General features: G+C 40.5%; 2 protein-coding genes across 2 annotated transcripts in view; one reads left to right on the top strand and one right to left on the bottom strand.

Moving 5' to 3' along the window:
• The window catches only part of LOC148343659 (cilia- and flagella-associated protein 157-like), a 114,020-nt gene that overhangs the window by 39,931 nt on the left and 50,892 nt on the right, over positions 1–23,197 (bottom strand). The window contains exons 5-6 of the mRNA XM_088302889.1: positions 1,181–1,331; positions 445–716 (exon numbers count right to left, since the gene is read on the bottom strand). Of these exons, the coding sequence (XP_088159015.1) occupies positions 445–716; positions 1,181–1,317 (409 nt within the window). The 5' untranslated portion in view covers positions 1,318–1,331. The remainder of the gene's footprint in view (positions 1–444; positions 717–1,180; positions 1,332–23,197) is intronic.
• Positions 2,571–18,522, top strand: dmrt1 (doublesex and mab-3 related transcription factor 1). The gene is made up of 5 exons (XM_088302762.1): positions 2,571–2,753; positions 2,856–3,021; positions 4,804–4,937; positions 9,746–9,902; positions 18,383–18,522. Exons 1-5 carry the CDS (start codon positions 2,571–2,573, stop codon positions 18,520–18,522), a joined length of 780 nt encoding a protein of 259 aa, XP_088158888.1.

The raw sequence follows: 23,197 nt of genomic DNA, 5'->3' as shown, positions 1-23,197 counted from the left end.
GAGTTGAGGGGCTTCATTCAGATAAAAGTAGTGCTTTGGCACCATCTTATGGAATTTTGGTGTCAAGGCACTACAGTATGTTGAAGAGCTTCATTCAGACGCAAATAGTGCTTTGCTGTCATCACCTTGCACCTTGGTGCCAAGGAACTATGTTGAAATGAGTTGACGTGCTTCATTTAGCAGAGAGTTGCAGTTTGGCATCATCTTGCAGCATCTTGCTGCTAAGGAACTGTGCGGCAGTGAGTTGAGGAGCTTCATGTAGACAAATGTATTTTGTCATCATCCTGTTGCATATTCAGGCCAACCTTTTAGAGCCAGGTGTCAAATACTTGATTAGCCAATAGTGGGTGAGCACTTTATAATAACTTCATGGGACGAATGTAAGAAGTAAGTTTGTACATAGGTGAGTGCTTCTGATGGTGTTCACAGCATTCCTGATCTCACCGAGGCCGGCGTTGTCCTCCTCCAGGCGGCGGACGTGATCTTGGAGCCCCCGAAGCTCCTCGGCCTGATGTCTCCTCAGCAGGTCCTGCTCGGCCCGGGCGTCCCGCAATTTTTGGTCCAGCTGCTCAGCCAGCCGCTCCGCCTCATCCTCTTTGGCCAGCAGCTCCATCTTCAAGTACTCCACCGCGTCCTTCTTCTCCGTCTCCACGTTGACGCAACGACGTGCCAGCGACTTCTTCTCCTTCTCCATCTGCTTGTATTTCAGCTGCTGTCTGCAAAGTCATTGGGTGGTCCACTTGGGAATCAGCACACACAGTATTCTTCTGTCGAGCATTCTGCCTGTCTATGCATCTGTCTATCTCCACAGTAAAATTTTTGGAGTGATTTATACAACCACCATTTTTTGCCCAATAAGTGTGTTTTGTAAACATTTTGGAATAAATTTGTCTCCCCCGGAGTAAATCTTCATAATGGAGAAAAAAAATCTTTTCGCGCGAATACATGAGGCCCCGTCCCCTACTTTCATTAATAAAAATTGTGGATGACGAACTTGGTCTCATCAAATAAAAATCGATTTTAATCGTTTGGAGTACAATGAATCCATTGCTTTTGAGTAAGATTTACTCTGAATAGGTTTCTCTCTTCTAATTGTAAAATTTACTTTGTTTAGACAGGGACCAAATATACATAGTCTTTTTCTCAAATGTCATCTTTTTCTTTCTATGTCGCGACTCACCTCTCAAGCTCGTCGCTCAAGAACCCGATTTGAAGGCGAAACAAATCCTTCTCTTTGTCGTCGACGGAAGCGACCTGACTCGGCGTTTTGTTTTTGTTCTTGTCTTCCTCTTGTTTTTTCTCCTTCTTTTTAGGCATCCCGACAAAACAAACTAGCAAAAAACAACAACAAAAGTTAAATTGAAAAAAGTTCACGGCGACGAAGTGTGCTACTTGGTTGCTAGGCGATGGTGCATTTAGGGGCACTCGGAGAACGCAAAGGTTGAGCGCATACTTTAGGAACAGCAGTTTAAACTCGCTACTATGCACAATGTCTCTTTTAAATAATAAAGATGGGGGATATTAGTTTAGATTTAATGCCTGTATATTTTTTTATTTGAAATCTTGGTTGAAAGTGAGTGCATTCACGTCACATTTTTGTTGCGTTTTGGAGCTGCCAATTCAGTTTTAAAGTAAACCAAGAGGCACACTTGAAATGTCAAAGTTATTATTATTATTATAATTCATAGTAATAATAATAATAATAATAATAATAATATGATTTACATCCAAATCACAAAACTTGATGGTAAAAAAATCTAGATGCATAAATAATCTGTGACAAACAGGTGAGTGAACATATGAGTATCATGTACATAAATCAATTTTGGCAGTCAGACTAGAGATATAGATATATATATTTTGCTAAATATATATATAACTATAAGTATAATATATATCAACGACTAAAATGCAAATCCTCCGATCAGAGGAGTCAAATCTAGAAAGGAAACCCTGCCACAATTTGTCTTTAGGCACAGGTGCTCATTTAAGCACCTGCATGTGGCAGCAGATAAATTGCAACAGGGTTGACTTTCTGCATGTTGATTTGACACCTCTGTCATTTGTATTGGCTGTCAATATGCAACAAAAATAAATATATATTAAAAATATTTTTTTGCATGTAATTGAATTTTCTTATTTTTACAATGATAGTTAAAATGCATTCTTGTTCATTTTGTGCAGAATGTTTTTGGTTATAATTTTAACTGACAGTAAAAAATATATACTTTTGTAGGGGAATATATTTCATCGTCTGTACTTGTTGAATCATTACTTTTTCCATGGAGTAAAACACTCACGTACTAATACTTAAGTGTCATTTTGTCAACTGTGTTGAAATGGAAACATTGGAAACAGTCACATTATATCAAATCAAAACTCTTCCATGCTTTTACTTGAACCTGGGCAGACTAATGGGCTTCATGCACTGTACCTAACTCCCACCACTGGAAAAAAAAAACTCACACACTCAGTAAGTAGGAGGACAAGTCCTGACAACCCCCCCATCCCCCCGCTCCCTATAATAACCTTGAGCATAAAAAGTGTTTTCATTTTAGAGCACGCTGGCCATGAGCAAGATGCCACCTCCATCCGGCGAGCGGGGCGGCTCTCGGAAGCCCAAATGCTCCCGTTGCCGAAACCACGGCTTTGTGTCGCCCTTGAAAAGCCACAAACGCTTTTGCAAATGGAAAGACTGCCAGTGTGACAAGTGCAAGCTCATAGCTGAGAGGCAGAGGGTCATGGCGGCTCAGGTAAACACACGCACAAACACACACACGCACACCCCCACACACACACACACACCTGATAGCTTCACCTGTGAGAAGACGCCCAAGTCATGTGTTATCTTCTAGGTTGCCTTGCGGAGGCAGCAGGCTCAAGATGAGGAGCTGGGCTTTTGCAGCCCGGTAAGCTCGGGGCCCTCTGTGAAAACCAAAGATGATCAAAACTTCTTGCGCAGCACCGAAGGACAAGCCTTGACCTCAATCAGCGATCCTTCTTCTCTGCCGCCAGCAAAAGGTGAGACAACCGTACTAACACGTTTATAAACTGCACTGGCAGTGTTTTAAGCAGAGTGGGGCACGTGACCCCCGACCCTGAAAAAGGTCATCACCTGAGCCCTTGGGCACTGTGATGTCATTTAAATCGACAGTAATTGGCAGTACAGGATAAAATGAGATGGATAAAACTGGGAGGACTTTTCTGCAGAATTCATATTCCAAAAAAGCTGAATCCCAATATCGTGTTTAGACTCATGTTTGCGTGTAGAACACAATGTAAAGAAAATGTTTGACTTGTCTTCCCCTTAAAAGAAAATCATTTAATTATGGGGAAATGCTTTCCATGATTTTTCTGTCAAGCTCCTTGAGAGAGCTATTTTTTTCTGCATTGCTTTTACGTTTCAATTTTGGTGATGTACTTGGGGATATAGAATGGATCGATCATTTCTCACAGCACACCTGGCGATTTATCACAGCTCGAAGTATGGGAGCCGCTGTTCTAGCAAACAAATTGTTATGAAAAGTACATCACTTTGTGCAATTTTTGGTTACTTTATCTAAAGCTTTGTCCTTGGTGGAGGTATACATTTGTTCTTCGCACCGGACAATGGGATAAATGCAGCGCCTAATTAATGGCATACGTGGTGTAAAAGCTTGTGGGAAAAAGTGTCAGATGCACTGCTGATACAATGTTCACTCTGGTATCTGAGAGCACATTATTAGGAGGCGCGCAACATGACAGGTCAAGGTCGCTGCTGCCACTGTCAAGGGAGCGGGAAGAAAAAGGAGGCAAGAACACAGTGCCGACGTTTGCGCATGATGTCATGCTTGTGTCGTAAGAGAAGAACAAAAGTGGCCTTGGCAAAAAGGCAAAAACCTGATGTGGATTGGAGAGAAGTCAATGCCCCCCCCCCCCCCCCCAGCGCCCCTAGCTATTGCGCGTGCGGCCTTTAGATGGCGCTGTTGACTTGAAGCGCTTTGGCTAGGGAGGCACAGCTGCAGTCTGCTGACAGGACCAAAACCTGAGTTATTAAATACAGACTAACGTCTTATAATGATGATATAATAAAGATAATAAACATCGTAAATACAATAAGCCAAAAAGTAAGAAAGAGTATTGTTGTGTCAAAGGTTGTCCGTTCATCAAATCTCCATTAAAGGGTTAAACAGGTCATCCAAATATTTCGATAGCAATAGTTTACCAGCGTACCAAAGTGTAAAATTGTAGCAGTCGTCTTGATTGATCAGTCCTTATTTGCACCACGACTGTCTTTTGTATTATGATAATAGTAATTAGGATCATATTTTGTATTTTAAACATTAAATTTCATTATTTGTTACTATTTACTATTGTTCATATTTATATTAGCTAATTAATATTCAATTTAGTTTTTAACTTGATTAACTACACTTCATTTTTTCAAATCATATTTACTGTTTGATTATTTTCTATTAATTAAGGTACATTATTAACAATATAAGGTTACACTTTGGTTTTGCATGAATACATTAATTTGTCATTTAATTATTTATGTATTTTTACATTCTTTAATTATTATTTTGTGTTCAATTAACATTTAGCATTTTGAATAGTTTTTATTTATTATGATGATGAATTTTCATTCATTTTTTAACTTATTCTTTTTATTATTGTCTATTTTTCTGTTTGTTCTCGTTCAACCCTTTAACAATAATGCGGTTTGTGAATGTCGTGATGTCAGCTTGTTGTCTGTTCCCGACTTCGACTGTAGGGGGAGCCTGTGAACAAACACTGATGAACGTGCATTGTTTTGTTTGTCAGTTGCAGGGAGTAGTTGCAGGCCTGTCAGTGACGTTCAGGCTGAGCTGCAGGTGGACACTTCTTACCACAACCTGTGCCAGCAGCCCTGCTACTCGGCCTACTACAACAACCTATACAACTACCAGCCTTATCAGGTGACCACCAGCGGGAACAATCCTTTCCGTAACCTTCATTATATGACTGTTAAGGAGCATGCAGTAAATCTCGGCAATATTGCGGTTAATCTTTCTCACTGGCTATATTGCTGATTTTTAACCAGGGATTTTTTTTATTAACAGTATACATTTTTATCGGCTGATAGTAATACCCGATACTGATTCTGCAGCTGTGTCAAAGTCACGTTTTCGTCACCACATAGCAGTAAATTTAATTAAAAAAAAATCATTACCGAAATAAGATACATTTGTTTGTCAATTATTATCATCCATGAGCTTTCAGGGTGGAATTTTCAATTTATGTCGGTGACCGTACACAAGGAAGGTCAAACCCACTTTTGAGAATTTGAGTATTACTTCACTTTATACATTCCATATTTTTTTAATGTTGCACTTGACTAATGGACCATTTATTCTAAGACAAACAAACTAAAACTAATTGTGAAACTAATTACAAACTAAACTCAAATGAAGCATCGATTTACTACAAACCTTATTGTCTCAAGAAAAGAAAAAAAAATAGTTGAATTGAAGCATTTTTAAAAAAAATAAAAACCAGCCACTAAAAAGTAACACACTTTCTCCAAAATACTAATTAATACGAAAAGAATTTTAAAAACAAAAGTCAAATTCAAATAAAGATTCATGAAAAATCCAAAATGATTATAGCCCAAATTGGTAGATAGCTCGTTTGAATCAGTAAGCAGTAAAAAAAAATAAAATGTTTCAGTTATTATAAAAAGATCAGTTACAAAAAGCAAATCAGCATTTTTGCATAGAAATGCCATTAATCTATTCCATCCTCCCCAAAACATTTTTTTAAATAATTTGCTTGTTGATAAGAAAAATAGCAAACAGCATAATATTGTACTATTACCGTAAATGGATGATAACGAATGAAACATTTTAACAAAATATTTTGAACATTGTGCCACTACCTTTGGTGTGTGCGCTTTGGCCTCCGGAACACACAAAAAGGTGTTTCACACACGACTCAGAAAGCTATTTGTGACAGTAGTCAAAGAATAAAGAAGATGTCCTTGAGCAATGTTTTATTGTCTGCCAACAAGTTGTTCCACTGTTAGTGTTCAAATATCTGTTGTTTATACATATACAACAATCCGACACTGATGCTTTTCGTTAGCCTCTCTAAGGCGTTTGTTAGCATAAAGCTAAACAGACTTCATGAAGGCAGAGCTGTGGGGTTGCTTTAAAAACAAAATGGGCAATTCTATTTGTTTGGTAGTAGACTTCAAATGCTAAAAAAAAAGGGTTTGAAGACTTTTTTTTGAAGAATTGTACACTATGTGCTAAAAAAATGCTTGTTGTGACAATTTCAAATTTTTGGTCACAATTCAAAGCAAATAGACTGAAAAAAAATAGTTGAAGAAAATATTACAGGCCTCAGTGAGCTGGATTTTAGTGCGCGGCTGGCACGCCGTACTTTGCTCACCCTGCCTTAGCGTCGACGTATCTCTCCAGTGTCGACCGTAATGAGCTTTGCGAGTCGAACAAATGAGCTCCATAACACCCGAGCGATCTGGAATGAGGCGTTTTAGTTTTTGTGATAAATGTTTGTCAGCCCCGCCCACCTCTCTCCCGAGTAGCAACACGACGCGTCGGGGTCACCACGCGCTAGGCGGCTTAGCGGCGCTGCCCAAATTGCAAAGGTTAATGGTATTGTCTGTCGGCGCGGGAACAAACCGCTCCGCCTCAGCGCGCAGAGGGGGAAAGCCAGCGCATTAATGCTAATCAGTTAGCACTCCTTAGCATAATTTAGCCATCCCGCTCGGTGATTGATGGTATTTTTAGCCAAGCTGTCATCTTAAGCTTATTCAAATTCAGACGGTCGCATCATTGTGCTTGCGTCAAAGTGAATGTGCCTCAGACACACAACACTTATATACAGTATATTTTCATATTTCAGCTTTGTGAGTTGCTCATATTATCAATTTAACAAGTTCTTCCTCGAAAAAACTAGGATGTCCAAAAATTATCTTTTTCAAGAACATTCTTGATTGCAATTCTCAAGAATGATTTTTATTTTTTTTTTACGTGTTGATGAGGTCCATCAAGATGGTTTTAATGAGACCAAAGTATGCTTCCTGCAAGCTTCAAGAGCTGTCAAATATTTTCATGATGACTTTGTTTAGTATAGAATATGCATTAGCATTCATTACTGCACAATATTTCACAACATTTTGAAGGAAGGGGCTGAAAAGTCTCACGAGTCTTAAATTGGGCTTCCTAAAACATGCAAACCTGTAAAAATGTTTCACACAAAATGCTCTTTTTCATTTATCTTTCATTAAATTTGACCGAATTGGCCTTTGGATTCCGCTTCCTTAAATCTGCAAATTTGTCAAAGTTACTCATATAGTACATAAAATAAAATAAAAAATGTCCTTCCAATATTATGTCCACATCACCCACTGCTAGCGGTCTCATTTATTAGGGAGAGGTTTTGAATTTTTAAGTGGCTTTAAAAAAAAAAAGCATTAAGATCTTGAATTTCTTTAAAGTCGTACATTTGGGTTCATTAAAGCTGTAAAAATGTTTTAGAAACGATTAGAAGTTATTGAAAAATATTGAGCATGTTGTTAATAAAGGAGAGGCGCTAGACTTAATGAAAGTATTTTTTCAGCTTCTTTAACCTTGCAATATGGAAAAGTGATTTCAAAACAATGCAAGATATCTTCTAATGTTGTGTCGTCATTGAGCCCACGTTTGGGTCACGTCATTTCTTGAAGGAGAGGTTTTTAATGTTCATTTTTGATTCCTTAAAAGTCTGGCAACATTTCTTGCAATTTCATGATTTTGAATGGAGCTCAGTTCATTTTGCCCGCTTGGAGTGATCACTTTGCATTCATTGAAGGCGAGGCCTTGAAAAGAGAATGTTCATCCTACTGTCTTCAGACTGTAGTTTCAGTTTTGCTGTAAAAAAAAAAAAAGTGGAGTGAGATAGGAAACATTTTGTGGTTTATCGTGTGAGGCATCTCAGCCCCCCCCAACTGTGCTGTGCTGCACACTCACTGGTGCTTAGCTGCCATGCAGGTGGGTGATGGGAAATCAAATAAGGGTGCAGATGCGAGATGGTGGCTGATAACAAAGTCAAGACCTCTCAGGGAGGTACAAGCCCCCAAAACTGACACACACACGCACACACCACCATCATAAAACACTTTTTAACTCTTAATAATTTTACAATCATGTTGTATATATACTATCATACTCGTGTAAAGAGGTTAACCACAGTTCACAAAAGGCCAAAATGATAAGCAAAGTTTTTAATAAAGGAGGGGTCTTTAAAGGGGAGTGGGCCTTGTAAAAAAAAAAAAAAAAAAATACCCATTTTAGAGGCATGCATGACGTTCATCGAAATTGTATTCAAAATTGCTATTTTTGAGCCCACATTACGTTGCATATACCGAAGGACAGGTCCGGAAATTTTGAGTAGCCATATAAAATCTTTTTTGAAAGACTTTTTTTCCATGAACTCATATTCTGATAATTGCAGATACACCTAATAAAGTGGTCAGAAATTTATGGAAGTGGATCTTTCCTCCCAAATTGTCCTCAGAATTATTATTTTTAATATTGCATTTGCTGAAAATCAAAGAAATTTTGAGAGGCTGAATGAAAGTTCTTTCAAATGGCATCCTCGCCAAATCATTGTGAAATTCACTTGAGTATTTTGTTTTAATTTAATGAAGGAGTGGTCTTAAATTTGATGTCAATGTCCTTCAAAATGTGTTTCATAAAGTCAATCAAAAGTATTGCAGTTGTTCTTTTCCTTTAGCTTGTTGACATCACATTTAATAATGGTCAGGTATTGAATTGGATGTAAGCGGCCTTAGGAATGCGCTGCAAAAATCTTTCGCACCCCATCTGAAAAATATTGCAACACATCTGACACATCTGTTGTACATTTTTGCTGAACATTAATATTTGACACTTTGAGCCTGTCACATTTATTAAAGGCGAGGTCTTTCATTTGGAAAAATGGTCTTTCAAGTCTTAGATTTGGCTTCCTAAATGCACAGATCTGGGATGTTTCCACACTCCAAGGCATATTTTCTCCAAAATTGAGTGACATTTTGAGACACACATTTAATGACGGGGAGGTCATATATTTTTTTTTAAAGGATCTTAGGTTTTCCTGAACCTCGTAGACCTGAATTTTCATTAAAAATTATCATTCATATCAATCATTATCTGATGTTATCACCAAATATCATACCCAACCGCAAACCACTTTGACACTTTGATCGCGTATCGCATTACACTCACTGAAGCGGAGGTCTTAAATCTGAAAAGCGGTCTTTAAAGTCTGAGATTAGACTTGCCCTGTACAAATGTTTCATGCCGACAGACAGCTTTATGAACTTTTGATTAACAGTCAATGCAAATAATAATAATAATATGAAAAATAATAATTTGTGGTTGTACGCGGACCTTCTTGGTTCACTGTCCCTCAAAGACAAGCGAGCCGCCCCCCCAAGCGTCCACACAATCTGTGTTGGATTTTTCAGAGCCTAATACAAGAGCTGAGTGTCGCTTAAATAACAGTTTATAAAGCTGTCAGCGAGCTGATGGTGTGGACAAGGCGGCTGACGTATTGCTATTGACGCCGACAGAAATCACATTCCATAAAAAGTGAAATTGAAAAAGCGCCCTTTGCTGGCGAGTAGATGTCTCGTAGCAAAAGTTTGCCGCACGCTCTGGAAGACTCTGACAAGTGTGTTTGTGTGTGTTTTTTTGTTTTTGTTTGTTTTTTAAACGGACAGGTGCCCCATAGCGACGGTGGCCACATTTCGGGCCAAAACGTGTCCCCGCAGTACCACATGCACCCCTACTACTCTGCTGCCAATTACCTCCCCCAAGGCTTGAGCTCCTCCTTCTTCAACCCGGAGGACAACAGCTGCCCGGAGGCGATGGCCGCCTGTGAGTGACCCGTCACATGCACAAATGCCTTGTACCTCATTTAATGAAGGAGAGGGCTTACATTTAAAGGAAATAAGAACAACAACAACAACACATGTTTCATGAGGCATATTTTACTTGCGCTGAAATTCCTCCCAATTTGACATTGAAACTGCAAATTGTATCACATTTACTAAAGGACAGGTCTAAAAATTGAGGAAAGTGACCGCAAAGTTTTTATATAAAAATACTTAATTCAATATATAAAAGTGTATTCAGGCATTTATCTGAAGATATTTTCATATTTTTGGCATGTGTTGTTGCATTTAATGGAGAGGTGTTAAATTTGATGGAATTGGCCTAAAAATGTACAAAATATCTCAAAGTATACAAAAAAATCCTACTTTAAGGTAAATCTAATTGAAGAAAGTGTTCGTATTTGACAGCATCTCATTTACTGAAAGAGCGGTCTTAAATTTGATTACAGTGGCATAAAGAGAATTGTTAAAATATTTGATACCGTATACAAAAATCTTTTACTCTTAAGGAGATTTTCTCCTGAAAGGTTTGTTGAAATTCTCAAAATGGGGGAATTTTTAACAAAAGTGAGGTTTTCAATTTGGTGGAATTGCCCTTAAAAATTGTCTTTCAAAAGATTTCATACAGCATACAAAAATATTTTACGCTGAAGCATATTTTACGTGAAGACAGTGTTCACATTCTACCAAATTTGCTATTTTAACAGCATACGCCGTCACATTTCAAAAAGGACAGGTTCATGATTTGAGAAAGTTGCATGATACACTGTCTTTAAAAATGTTACCATTGAAAAATGTCGTACTCAGATGCATATTATTCTCAGAATGTCTCTTGAGACTTGCGAATGTTTAAATATTTTCCTCAATAATCCTTGAGGAGCGGTGAAAAATTTTATGCAAGGGGCCTTAAAAGTGTCTTTTTAAAGCCCTGCCTCCAAAAACAACATATACAACTAAAATGTCATTCTCTGAGAATTACACGAACTTAATGGAAGACTGTTCAAATTCCCCTAAAACGTGACCTTTGAAGTGCCTTTCACATCACATTTACTGGACGAGCGGTTTTAACTTTCATGCAAGCGCCTTAAAAATGATCTTTAAAATGTTCTTACTAAGTACGTAAAAAAATGTGAATGCTTTGCATATGCTTTTATTATTCTCAAAATGTGTCAATCAAATTCCCCACAAATCTGAGCCCTTATGGCATCACATTTAATGAAGGAGACGTCTTAACTCACATCATTTATTTGTCTTGAGGTTTGAACGTTGACTGTCAATGCGAATTGTCACAGTTCTCATACTGCAAAAGCAGCAAATTGCTGAGTTGCCCGACCCGTTTTACATCGAGAAGTACCGGCAACATCAGCGGCTTCAAGACCCCGCATCTCCTTCGTATTTGTTTTGGACTTTCACCTGTCTGTCTCCTGTGAGGGTCCTCTGCCTCAGCCCCCCCCCCCCCCCTCCCACTGCCGAAGGCTTTCCGCTCCATTACAAGACCACAACCGCCTTCCCCGCGGGTGGTCCCACATTTGGTACCAGCCCTCAGTTGTTCCCACTTTTTTCTTCCCCTAACCTAACAGGAAATGCCTGCAACAACGTCAAGTACACCTGTGATAACTAATAATATTCACCACCTCAGCATGTCTTATGAAACATGGAAATCTGGGACGCATGTCCAAAAAGACACGGGCCGTCTTGCATTTGGGCTGTTTAGTGTGGTTTCGTTGATTTCCTGGATTTTGTCAGAAGAAATCTTTGAGAGTTTGTGATTTTGACATATCCAGTGAGAACGTTGGATGCACGTGGTTTGTGCGTCTTATCAGACCATTGGTCCCCATCCAACACGCGGGCGTTTTTAACGATAGGTCTTGTCCGAGCCTACGTGTCTGTGCAACATTCCTTACGCTCGCCTGAGCTTCCCGCGAGCAAGTCCTGGACTGTGCGGCCTTGAACCGGGGCCAAGAGGACTCGCTAATCTTATCCGGCCAATGTTTCATTTAGTCGTGTACTAAGCATGTTGTTCTGGTGATTATCTTCAACATTGACAGATTTTGATTTAATTAAAAAAAAATGACAAGCTGCTTCTCAGAAATACCATCATGCCACTGAGGTGTCAAGTTGAGACTCATCTTTCTTTGACTCTTCGGTATTGTGCAGATTTTCTGTCTCAGAGGCTATATCCATCCATTTTCTTCTGCTTCTTCTTTCTTCTGGACTCCCAGACAGGTTTGAACACTTTTGAAGACTTGACACTACCTTATTATTTTGTTGGAAAGGAATTGTTGCCGTCTGATATAGGAAGTGTTTTCTACGACATGAAATACAGGCAATGGCGTTCTCGAGTTATCTCATTGCAGGACGCGGCGTGAAAGCGTACACATTGGCGCCAATGTCCTGCGTCACTGGATTCTGCGAAAAAGCCACATGAGGATAAATGCCTGAACTTTTGTCACAGCTGTGATGTGTCGTTCTTGAAGGATCTCTGTGGAAAAGAGTGTCGCTGCCGGCATCATTCCACGCTGTAACGCACTGGATTGAACGGGAAACTGCTTGTATGGGAGACGACAGAAGTAGCCTGCTTCTAGTTTGGTGGCTTGGTCCGGAACAAAGCTGTCCAAACGCGGACGGACCGGCCAGAAAAAAAGGAACAAGCAGGGAGGCACCTTGCACCTGCCAAACACGTCACGACAGATTTATCGGGGCTTCGAAAGCGAGGGCTAATCACTTGGCCAAATACAGAGATCCAAATAACCTTCAGGAGCACCGACGCTGTCCTTTCCCCCACCTCCCTTGGAATACCCACCCACCAACAACCCCCCTCCCCCCTCCTCCTCCTCCCCCTCCACCCACTCCGCAGTCCCCGCTGTCTCCGCAAAATTGCCTTCTGGAGTTAGTGAGCGGGAACAGTTAAGATTTACAAACAATGATGAAGCTTGTCATGCGTCTTTCTCCATCCGTCACGGCGGGCCGGGCGGCGCTGCTGGGGAGAGCCGTGGCGGTGTTCTTCATAAAAGCCATCCCCGTGTGAAATACGCGCCCCTCCGGCCCGCCCGTTTACTGCGCCGCGCTCGTCAGCAGCCCCGCCGTCGTAAATCGCAGAGCGGGGAGGTGGCGCAGTCCATCAAGCCTCTGCCCCCTCCCAACACCCCCCCCCCCCCCCCCCCCCCCACACACACACATTCAGAATGTTTGTCCACACATACACTCACCCACCAGGATCCACCGCAGAGGGGGGTGGTGGTGGTGGTGGTGGTGGTGGGGTAGCTAGCTTCATGTTCTTTCTTGCCCCCCGTCCTTCTGGAGACTTTGTAAAGTTAGCCAGCTCAACTTTTTGGGATCAATTGCAGTTTGAAAGCAAAGATTCAAACTAGAGTTTGTACGTGCGCGTCGATATAAGCATTGGTTATACAGGTGTCAGGAGTGAGAGCATTTAAATGCAAATTACAGGCTTGCAAATCGATCGACCCGCGCCAACCCAACCAAGCCTTACAAATCCATAACTATCTTTCCGAGATGATTTTCGATGGATTCAGCCCGTGTCACTGTACACCGTGCCTGTTACCGCACTTTCCGTGCTAGCTTCAAAACACAATCTGTGATGAAACTCATTCACTGCCAAAAAGCACATTCATTTTACCTGGGCTGGTTTAAGGAACTGTTGTGCCCACGGATGTGGGCAAGGTGAGCCAGAGAGTCCAATGTTCTTTCAGCTCATCGCATCATGGCGAAAATGTCACAGTGCGCGGCGTACATTTGTACCAATAAGTCGAGATGTAAAGGAGATCCATCAAGTGTTTGTTTTACACAGACATGCACTTGTCTCACTCTTTTGTCCCTGATTTCCTCTCATTAGTAGATTGCGGGATTCTGTGTCACTGACAATAGCTGCCCCGCCCCCTTTTCACTGGCTACTGAATTAAAGCTTGTTCATGCGATGTGTCTCTGTGTGAAATTGCTTTGTGAGCTGTAAATAAGAACCGAGAGAATATGAAGGTTCCCGCTGGGGCCAGTCATAGCCTCAGGGGCTTCAGGTTGCCTTTGCCACTCGGCTGTGCTACTAAATACCAGTGTAATTGCGTGTTGTAATGGCTTGTACGACAGCCGCATTAACAGCAGCCTGCGGGCATGGTAAGGCATTAAATGGCCGCCGTTTACTTTATGTACTTGACCAAAATGCGGAACCACTGGGTACTACAGTGAACACGTGATAATAGCGGAGGATACCCGCCAGCTTGAGGTGAAAATCCATAATATGGCGTTGCACTTTAAACCCATTGAAACAGCCACAAACTTATGAAAACACGCTTTTGAAAGTATTTCTTGACGCCTGTTTTCACTCTCTCATGCAATTTTCCAAATCGGAAAGCAAAGTGAGCTCACTGTTTTGGTGATTACATCACTCACTCCTGCAAGACCTTTGAGGAAGTTTGGGAGGATGATGTCATCACAGTCCTTTGCTATTGTGAACTATTTCAGGCTTTTTGTTTGGTTTATTTGCGTGAGTAAAGCCTTTTATGAATGACGGTGTTCGTGAATTTGTGATTTTTAAAGCGTTTTAAAAATTAGCTATTGAACTAGCTATTGATTTTGAGGTGTTGGTGTGTTGATGCTACTCAGCAAGTATCGATAGCAATATACGGTATATATTTATTTTGCCCATCTCGTGTGTGTCTTTTACTTTGGCATTTTTCTTGCGCTGTGCCAAATATTGATCAGCCACCTCAGCTCATTAAGGCGTATCCTTAAGGTTTACAAGACGGACAGGCCATTTTGTGAGTTGATGGGGCACGCACAGGCCCGAATGGAGATTGAACGGAGCGGGAAGAGGACGCCCCCCCCCTGCAGTCATCTTGCAGTGAGGACAGATTGGTTAACAATACAGGGGCAAAGGGTCCCGGCTGCTTAATTAGCCTCTGACCCCGACACTGATGCCTTCTGTCAGTCGGAGTGTAATGGCCGCATATGCGCACACGTCCTGGAGCCTAGACTCAGCAGCGTTACGGTAGCCCTGACGCACGCACGGCCCCAAATCCTCCCGTGTCGCAAAATTATGTCTCAAAATATTGACCAAATTGAATGAAAGGGAATTAAGACCATAGCATTTGAGTGTTGCGCTTGTGCCTTAAAGGGGTGTGGCCTAGTGAGTGACATCACGAGTTGGAGTCGGGGTCGTCTGGTTCGTCTACGTGTGAGCGTTTGTCACTTTTCATTTTCATGTGTTTTCCTTTTATCTTTCATTCTTTGTTCAAAGTCACGAAGAAAAAGTCACGACGGAATGGCTGGTCAAAAAGTCGGGGTGAAGGTTTGCCGTGTGAACATCATCGGAAGTGGCTTGAGCCGCCATGTTTAAAGTTCGTCTGCCAGGCTGGCCTTTGACTGAGTTTTCCGGATCATTAAGTTGCGCTGGGCCGGTTGATGGTGACGAACCGCACGTGCACACGTGCACACACGCACACATACACACACAAGCGCGCACGCACACACACACAGACCGTGTCCAGGGACATTTTGTGCTCGTATCGTTTTAATGAGAGCCATTTCATCCCGAGCTAACCTTGTCATGTGACAGGCAACTTTTCATTCTTAAGATTGAATTACTGTTGCCGTGGTAATGGCTTGAGCTAAGTGTGAGAGTGGCCCCGAACCACAGCGACACTTCATTTCCTTCTCGACTTTGTGTTGGTCTTTTTCTATTGACTTTAATCATCAGCATATTGGAAAAGGTTCTGGCGGCGTGGCTGTGTCGACCGTGTTATTTTTTCACTAGCATTGTTTGTGGCATTAGCATTCTATGTCCACAGATGGTGATAACTTTGGCTTGATTTGTTGTGACAATTAAAAGTTTGAAATGTGCAATAGCGACACCTACAGGGTTGGAGTGGAAACGCAACAACCTGGGCCTAGCGTGTTAGCGCTCATGTGCTCGGCACGTCAAAGCACACTGGTCGTCTTTTCCTGACCTTCCTCCTTTTTCCCTCCCTTTTTTCTTTTTAATTCCCGCATCTTACATCTTTCCTTTGGTCAATTAAACCTGCTTTTCTGCCTTCCTTAATTTCTTCCTGTTTGAGCTATTTTTCTTCCTACATTCCTTCCTTCAATTCCTGTCTAATACTGCTTTATAAAGAGGAATAAATATGGAAACGTAATCAAATCGTGATCCAAATATGACAATTTAATAATTTTTAAATTAACGATGTATAAATGAATCTGTATTTCAATAAACATCGGATTTACTATACATAAATGTTTTCGTCATATAGGTTTGGCATACACTAAAAATAAAGCCAAAATGAAACTTGGATTAAAATTCAAGACTGTTTGTTTATCAACTTCAATTAGATTTGTTAATTGCCTGAACACTTTGACTGGTTGTTTTTTTAATCATTCACTATGACAACTTCACAAAATTCTGTGGCGTATAAATAAGTCAGAACGTCATAATTCAGATCACAAGTAAATGCAAACAAATCTTGGGCTTCATCACTTCAACTTTTTATGTTTCATGAAACCGTGATTACGCTGGTCAACAAATTTATGAATTTATGAAATAATTCAGTCATAATATTCATTAATCGTAGGTTAGGTTCAGCAACAAGTGGATTTTGTTTTGTGAAACAACATAGCTATGAATTATGGTGCATTGTAAATCTGTATTGCGCAAGATTTTGTAGGTCATACTTAATAGCAAAAAGAGCAAAGAGTAAGCTAGAAAAAAAGAGTAAAGACATTTTGGAAATCAGCATCAAAAATACTATTAAGGACATATAAAGTTGTCCCTGATTGAAATTTGTAGTTGACTGGCATTATTCGTGGACTGCACTTAACTTATCGAACAGATACATAATAAAACGATTAGCGCTAACAGTTGCATCGCAAAGTCGTCCTTGGCATGCCGGTCTCGAGCACAGGAAGGAGGCGGTGTTGATAGGGACGCTAACGATTGCATTTTGATGCAGTCTCAGACTTTCTTTAGCCGGCACAAGTGGGAGGCTGCTGACGCCTCCTTTTGTAGCGCCTCACCAAAAACAAAATCCGAGCCTTCCATTGTTTGAGTGCTGAGTGACAGCCGCTGGGGCAAAAGTTCACTTTTCCTTCTTCCCGCCAGCACTATTGAGATACAATTTTCAAACTATTGTACAGAACGCTTTTCTACTTCCACAGGTTGAAGTGGACAAGAGTAGAAAAGTGCATTTGACAATTCGAGCAATATTATCTCGCTTGCCTCCCTGCTGTGACGTATATGCTGAAACTGGAAAGAAATAACAAGCTGAGCTCCAAAAGAGGGCGTGACAATTTGTTGTATTCCTCATCATAAAAAAAATCCTTTAACCACAACAGAGTCTTTTTTGGGGGGGTGCGAGAGGCATTTTAGTACTGATGTCATTTTGCCATGCAAACCTATTATATAAGTGCCAATGTTAAGCTCATACAAGTGTCCCTTTAATGTAAATTAATTGATCGTTTCCCCCATTGTAAAATAATGAAAACATCGTCAAATAGCCGTCACTAATTCATAATAATTGAGTAGAGACTACACGGGGCTAATTGACACTGAAAATCATGTCGCACTTGGCTTTCTCAAACAGATGTGAGAGGAAAGTGAATTAGACAGCAAACATGTGGACCACGTCCTCATTTAACACCCCCCAGCACCTTTAATTACCCACTCATGCTCACATTCACACACACACACACACACACTTAAACACACACACACAGTGGCTTTAATGGCATACAAGTGCAGCACACAGGCTGCACCTTGCAACACAAACATCCATTTTAATGATGGAGGCTCCCGTTTGAAAGTGGTGACAAAGTGCAGACGGGCAAAAAAAAAAAAAAAAAAAGGAAGTGTCTTGAACCAATCAGGAAGTTAATGAGGAGAGAAATGACCTCACAACACCACTGGGAGGAGGACGGCAGGGAGGGAGCGCCTGCCAATTGCACTGCAGGAATCCAGGCAACTTTGAACATGGAAATGTGCAGACACCTTCAGTATGGTAACACTGAAATTGTAATGTATGTTCGAATTTAAAACGACAAAATATTTATTATAATTCATACATATTAATTTGCTTATGGTGGCTTGTTGGGGCTTGATCAGGTGTAATATCCGCAGAAATTCGTCTTGCTATTGTTACGCTAAATGAATGGCATTCTTGAGGCCCTAATTTCATTGATCGGCTCTTCGTCCAATCAGCACTTTGGTTTTTCAGAGCTCTCTGGAAAAATGGACTCTCCTAAGATTCAAATTCAAACTGATTGAAATTGAGTTTTGGGTGCCACATATTTTAGTCCACACTCTTTTGTTGTATTGTGTATGTATTTTTATTTGCTTACATTGCTTTGATTTTACATTGATTTAATTTCAAATCTCTTCTCAGCTGCTTTATCTGGATGAATGGACGAATCAATTGGGAAGTAAATAATTTGTTCAATCTACTGTGTTTTGTGTGCGCGCAGCGGCGGCCATGTCAGCCGACAGCCTGGGCGTCGCCCAGGACTCCACGGCCTTCGACTCCATCGCGAACGTCAAGCGGGAGCTGGACGACGGAAGCGACGGCTCCGACCGCCTCGTCATCGACGAAGACGCGGGAAAATGAACACCAGGGTTCGGTTTTTGCACGAGAAGTGACGCTTTTAACAACAACAACAAACATTTTAACCAAGTAAAATAGTGTCACGATTAATAATTCAAAACGACAGTTGACGAGTTTTTGAGATCAAACAGTAAACATGCGATACTGATACTGGAGAGCCATGTGTTCACGTGTTTAATTCTTTCAATAATCATCAACGACAATTATCGTTCTACATTTGATGCATTTGAAAAAATTGACAATCTATGGATAATTAGGCCTATGTTTTTTTTATTATAACATTAGCTTCAGTTAAGCATTTACGTGATAAAATGTCAATCATTAACAGGTTCATATTTGTGTTTATTAAACGAAAAGCATTGATGAAATGAAACGCGAAATAGCGTGCACACTAATGACACTTGTGTTCACTGATTATTATCTTATTCTCATATGCTAGATTTATATTCCTTACTTACAAATATGTGGAATTCTGGAGATTTTTTGGGAAGGGAATTTTCTTTGTGTTCATTGTTTTAATTTTGTCTGTTTCAGTGGTTTTCTTCTCATTTTCTTCAGATAGATTCTTAAGTTACATATCATTCAATTTTATCCCCCCCCCCGAATAGTTTTTTTTCTTTTCATTTGTGTCTCGTGTGTTTCCTGCTCAAGTTAATTTTTGTGTTTTCGTCTCGTGTTGTTTTCTTGCAGGTTGTTGTTTTCACTTGAAGTTCTTTTTTTCCCCAATATTGCTTCATGACTATATTGCGATCATTTCTCCTCATGTTTTTCTTATAGTTCATGCACAAATAAAGATTCATTGATTAAATTGTCAAATCAAGAAAAGAGTCCAACACCCGCCCCGAGCGTTTGACTACTTTTTAAAAACAAGCAAAAGGAATAAAAAATTTGCAATGAGTTACTCCAAAAATAAATGAGCCGCCTAACTGATCATTTGTTTGTAAATGATGCTGAAGATAGCAAATGTGCAGTACGTCCTTTCGGGGACATTTTTCTGCAAGTCTCGGGTGGCGAAACTGAAAGAGTCCATAACTCTTTTCACTGCGGTTATGCTCCCCCCCCACAAACAAAACATTCTTCCTAATATTACAAGCATAAAAATGTTAAGGCGCCTCACGGAGATTCTTCATGTGAAGTGTTTTCTTGAGTTTATGTGGCTACAAGTTTGTTTGCGGGGCTCAAATGATGGAGGGCGGCAGAAAACAAAAGTCCAAGTGTTTTCTTTGCACTAACACTCAGCGTGTTGTGCCCCATCTGCTAGAATCAATAACGCCGGCGTCTTGTTCATCTTTTTTTTTCTTTATGAAACGCACTTACTCTTAATTTCATCCCCGAGTGGTTTTAGAGAGAAGAATGTGGAGTTACCTATAAGCGCCACGCCGCCATAAATCAGCGGCGGCGCTAGTATCGATTGATGCTGATATATCACACAAATTTACTGTCACTTCTGTTTTCAATTAAAGATACAATCAGTCAGATAATGACTTAATTGGATTTTACACAAGATTGACTTTTATGGCCGGCGCTTTTACGACTTTAGTTAAGGGAGGCCATTTTATCACAGCGAGAACAAAGTGTCTCGCTATTGCTCCCCCCCCCCCCCCCCCCCCCTGACACGACGTCCCCTGCTGGCTCGTCATGTTAGTTCCACCTTCAAAAGTCAGGCTTAACTTGATCCTGTGATATCACGTGAGACTTGAGCTCAGTGAGCGTTGGAATGATTTTGTGATGATAGCCACAGAACAGGACCGAAAAGTTGTTTTATCTGATTAGACATGTGGCATCGAAACAAGATTGAAAAAAGAACTTGGCCGTTAAAACTGTATACAATACAATCCAACTTTTTTTCTAGAGCGCATTTCACAACGGCTTGAGCTGTATCAAAGTGATTTCCATATGGTGTCATATTAATTAGCGGGAAATTAGAACATAAATGATAACACATAAACAATAGATACCAGAAGAACAGCAGAAAAGCAACAGTCTCAAGTTGAGTCTAAAGATAAAGAATGAAAATATGTCTCCAAATGACTTTTAAAAGTAGACAGCGAGGGGGCGGGGCTTGCCTAACATTCAGTGGGAGCTCATTCCATAGGGAAGGACCGGCAACAGGAAAGGAACGATCCCCACCTGAGGCTGTGCTTAGTCCTCGGCACCTCCAGCAGCATGCGGTCCGCAGACCTGAGGCAGTGGGCAGGTGCGAAGGGGTGGAGGAGCTCGGAGAGGTACGCTGGAGCGAGGCCATTTGAAGACTTGAAGACGAACAGAAGTATCTTAAAGCAAACTCTAAAGTCCACTGGGAGCCGCCAGTGAAGTGAGGCCAAGATTGGGGTTATGTGATCCGCCTTCCGCGCAACAGTTAAAAGACGAGCAGCAGGATTTTGGAGTGACTGGGCATACTTGAGGGAGGACTGGCTGACTCCAAAGTAAAGTGCATTACAGTAATCTAACGTAGATGTAACCAAGGCATGGATTACTATTTCGAAGTGGGGATGGAAAAGAAAGGGCTTCACTTTTGCCAGCTGCCTCAGATGAAAGAAGTTGGATCAAACAACAGCACTGATTTACAGATATAATTTAAAATCACTTTCCAATTTAAAACCCAAATTGGAGACTTTTGGCTTAGATGGGGCACCAGCAGGGGGCCAAGGTCAACTGGGTTGAAAGAAGAAGGGCCACTGGGACCAAACACCATAATTTCTGTCTTCTTTTCGTTGAAATTCTAGAAATTTTGATTTCCTCTTGATAGGACAAAAGTGGTCTCAAGGAGAAAGCGTCCTTTTTGCTCAGCGGGACATAGACCTGACTGTCATCCGCATAGCAATGGAAGGAAATTCCATGTTTTCGTAGGATGGAAGTTGGGGGAAGCAAGTATAACGAAAACAGCAAAGGCCCCAAAACAGAACCTTGTGGAACACCATACGACAAAGGGGCAAAGCGGGACTCGGAGCAACCTAGGCGAACACAAAAGTCCTGCCAGTCAAACTGGATCGAAACCACTCTATGCGCTACCACTAATGCCCACCTGGTGCTGTAAACGCTCCAGAAGAAGACTGTGGTCCACTGTGTCAAACACTGCAGTTAAGCATTGAGTGGATTTTGTGATGATAACCACAGAAGAGGAAATGGATCTCACTGTAACTGCTCAGTCAAAAATAAAAATAAAATTAAACTACAACGGACATCATGTATGCACGAATACTCAAAAATGCATACAATACGTAAATACGGAAAAGAAAGAATGCATGAAATACAGAATAAGAAAACTGAATAATAAATAATTAAAGATAATAGTTATAATAGTATATAATAGTAGATAATAGTAAATAATAGTATCTATCTATCTATTTCTCTCTCTCTCTCTCTCTCTCTCTCTCTCCATATATATATATATATATATATATATATGGAGAGAGAGAGAGAGAGAGAGAGAGAGAGAGAAGTAGAACTGATATTTTATTCTAATGTATCTGCAGACACGAATGTGAATGTGCTCAAACTCGATTGAGATGGGCGGACAATATTGCTCCCCCTGGGACCCTTAAATCAGCCGGCCAGTGACAACAAGCCACGCCCCACAATCAGCGCCTCCTAATCACGGCCATCTTCCCCCTTGCAGCCCACCTCCATTTTTTGTGGGCAAAGCTTCTTTCCTGTCGCGAATCTTGTAAACCAAATGTTTCGCAGGGTCATGCGATGTTTAAAGTACGCGTTTCAGCAATCTTTCGATGGTCACATGGAAGTGCAAAAAAGAAGTACACTACACTCAACTGTGGATATTGAAAACATGAATGATAATGTGCAGGGCAGTAAAACAGACATAGGGAAGTCCATAAAGTCTGTCACAACTCACTCATTAAGATGCAGTGATAGTCATTCTTCTGAGAGGATAAAGAAAACATGTCTGTAAGTATCTGATGACCTGTTTTGCTTTGGCTTTTCTATTTTTCATCATCCGCATTTAATGCTTGTGTTGAGATAATATTGAGATTTCTTTTCAAATTGTACAATTGATTTGTTTGATTTCTACAAAGACGCAATAACAAAAATCTCGACATTTAATATGATTTTTTCCACATATATTTTAGTCCTTTTAAGGTTTAAAAATATGTGGTAAAAATATATCCAGTTGTTTTGTTCTTTCAGACAGATCATCCACACTCAAAACAGTCTTAGATTTTTCAAAATTTTGATCAGTGATTAATTGAAAACTTGGAAAATATTCTAATTCACATTTCATCTCATTGTTCAATAAAACATTCACATTTTTAATATTCTTTTTTACAAATAATCTTGACTGTTTTCGCCACAATCCAGATTTTTATCAGGAATTTAAACAAATTGTATGACAAATATGAATAAATAATGTTCAATAAAATGCTATTAGTTTTTTAGGGGGAAAATGTTTCAACAGTTTTTCTCTTGACCGATGAATAAATTCATCCTTGTATATTTTTCTGCCAAATCTTATTATGAATGAACAGTATTAATTAATTCCTAGCATGGTAGTTGGAAAAGAAAGTCTGGAAGTTAGTCTTGCGCAGGACCTGGAGTCCGTCCAGACCCATCACGTCACCTTGAAAAGGTGCTGGGCCATTTTCCAATTAAAAGCTTAATGGCCCCACTTGATTCGCTGTCCTGTCATCCATCCCATAATGTGCTTCAATAAACTCACTGC

This window comes from Idiotropiscis lumnitzeri, chromosome 1 (assembly GCF_059441095.1).
Source record: "Idiotropiscis lumnitzeri isolate Australia: NSW breed Sydney's pygmy pipehorse chromosome 1, RoL_Ilum_1.0, whole genome shotgun sequence".
NCBI classification, from domain to species: Eukaryota; Metazoa; Chordata; class Actinopteri; order Syngnathiformes; family Syngnathidae; genus Idiotropiscis; species Idiotropiscis lumnitzeri.
The sequence above is the reverse complement of the archived record's forward strand: the minus strand, read 5'-3'. Positions and strand labels throughout refer to the sequence as shown.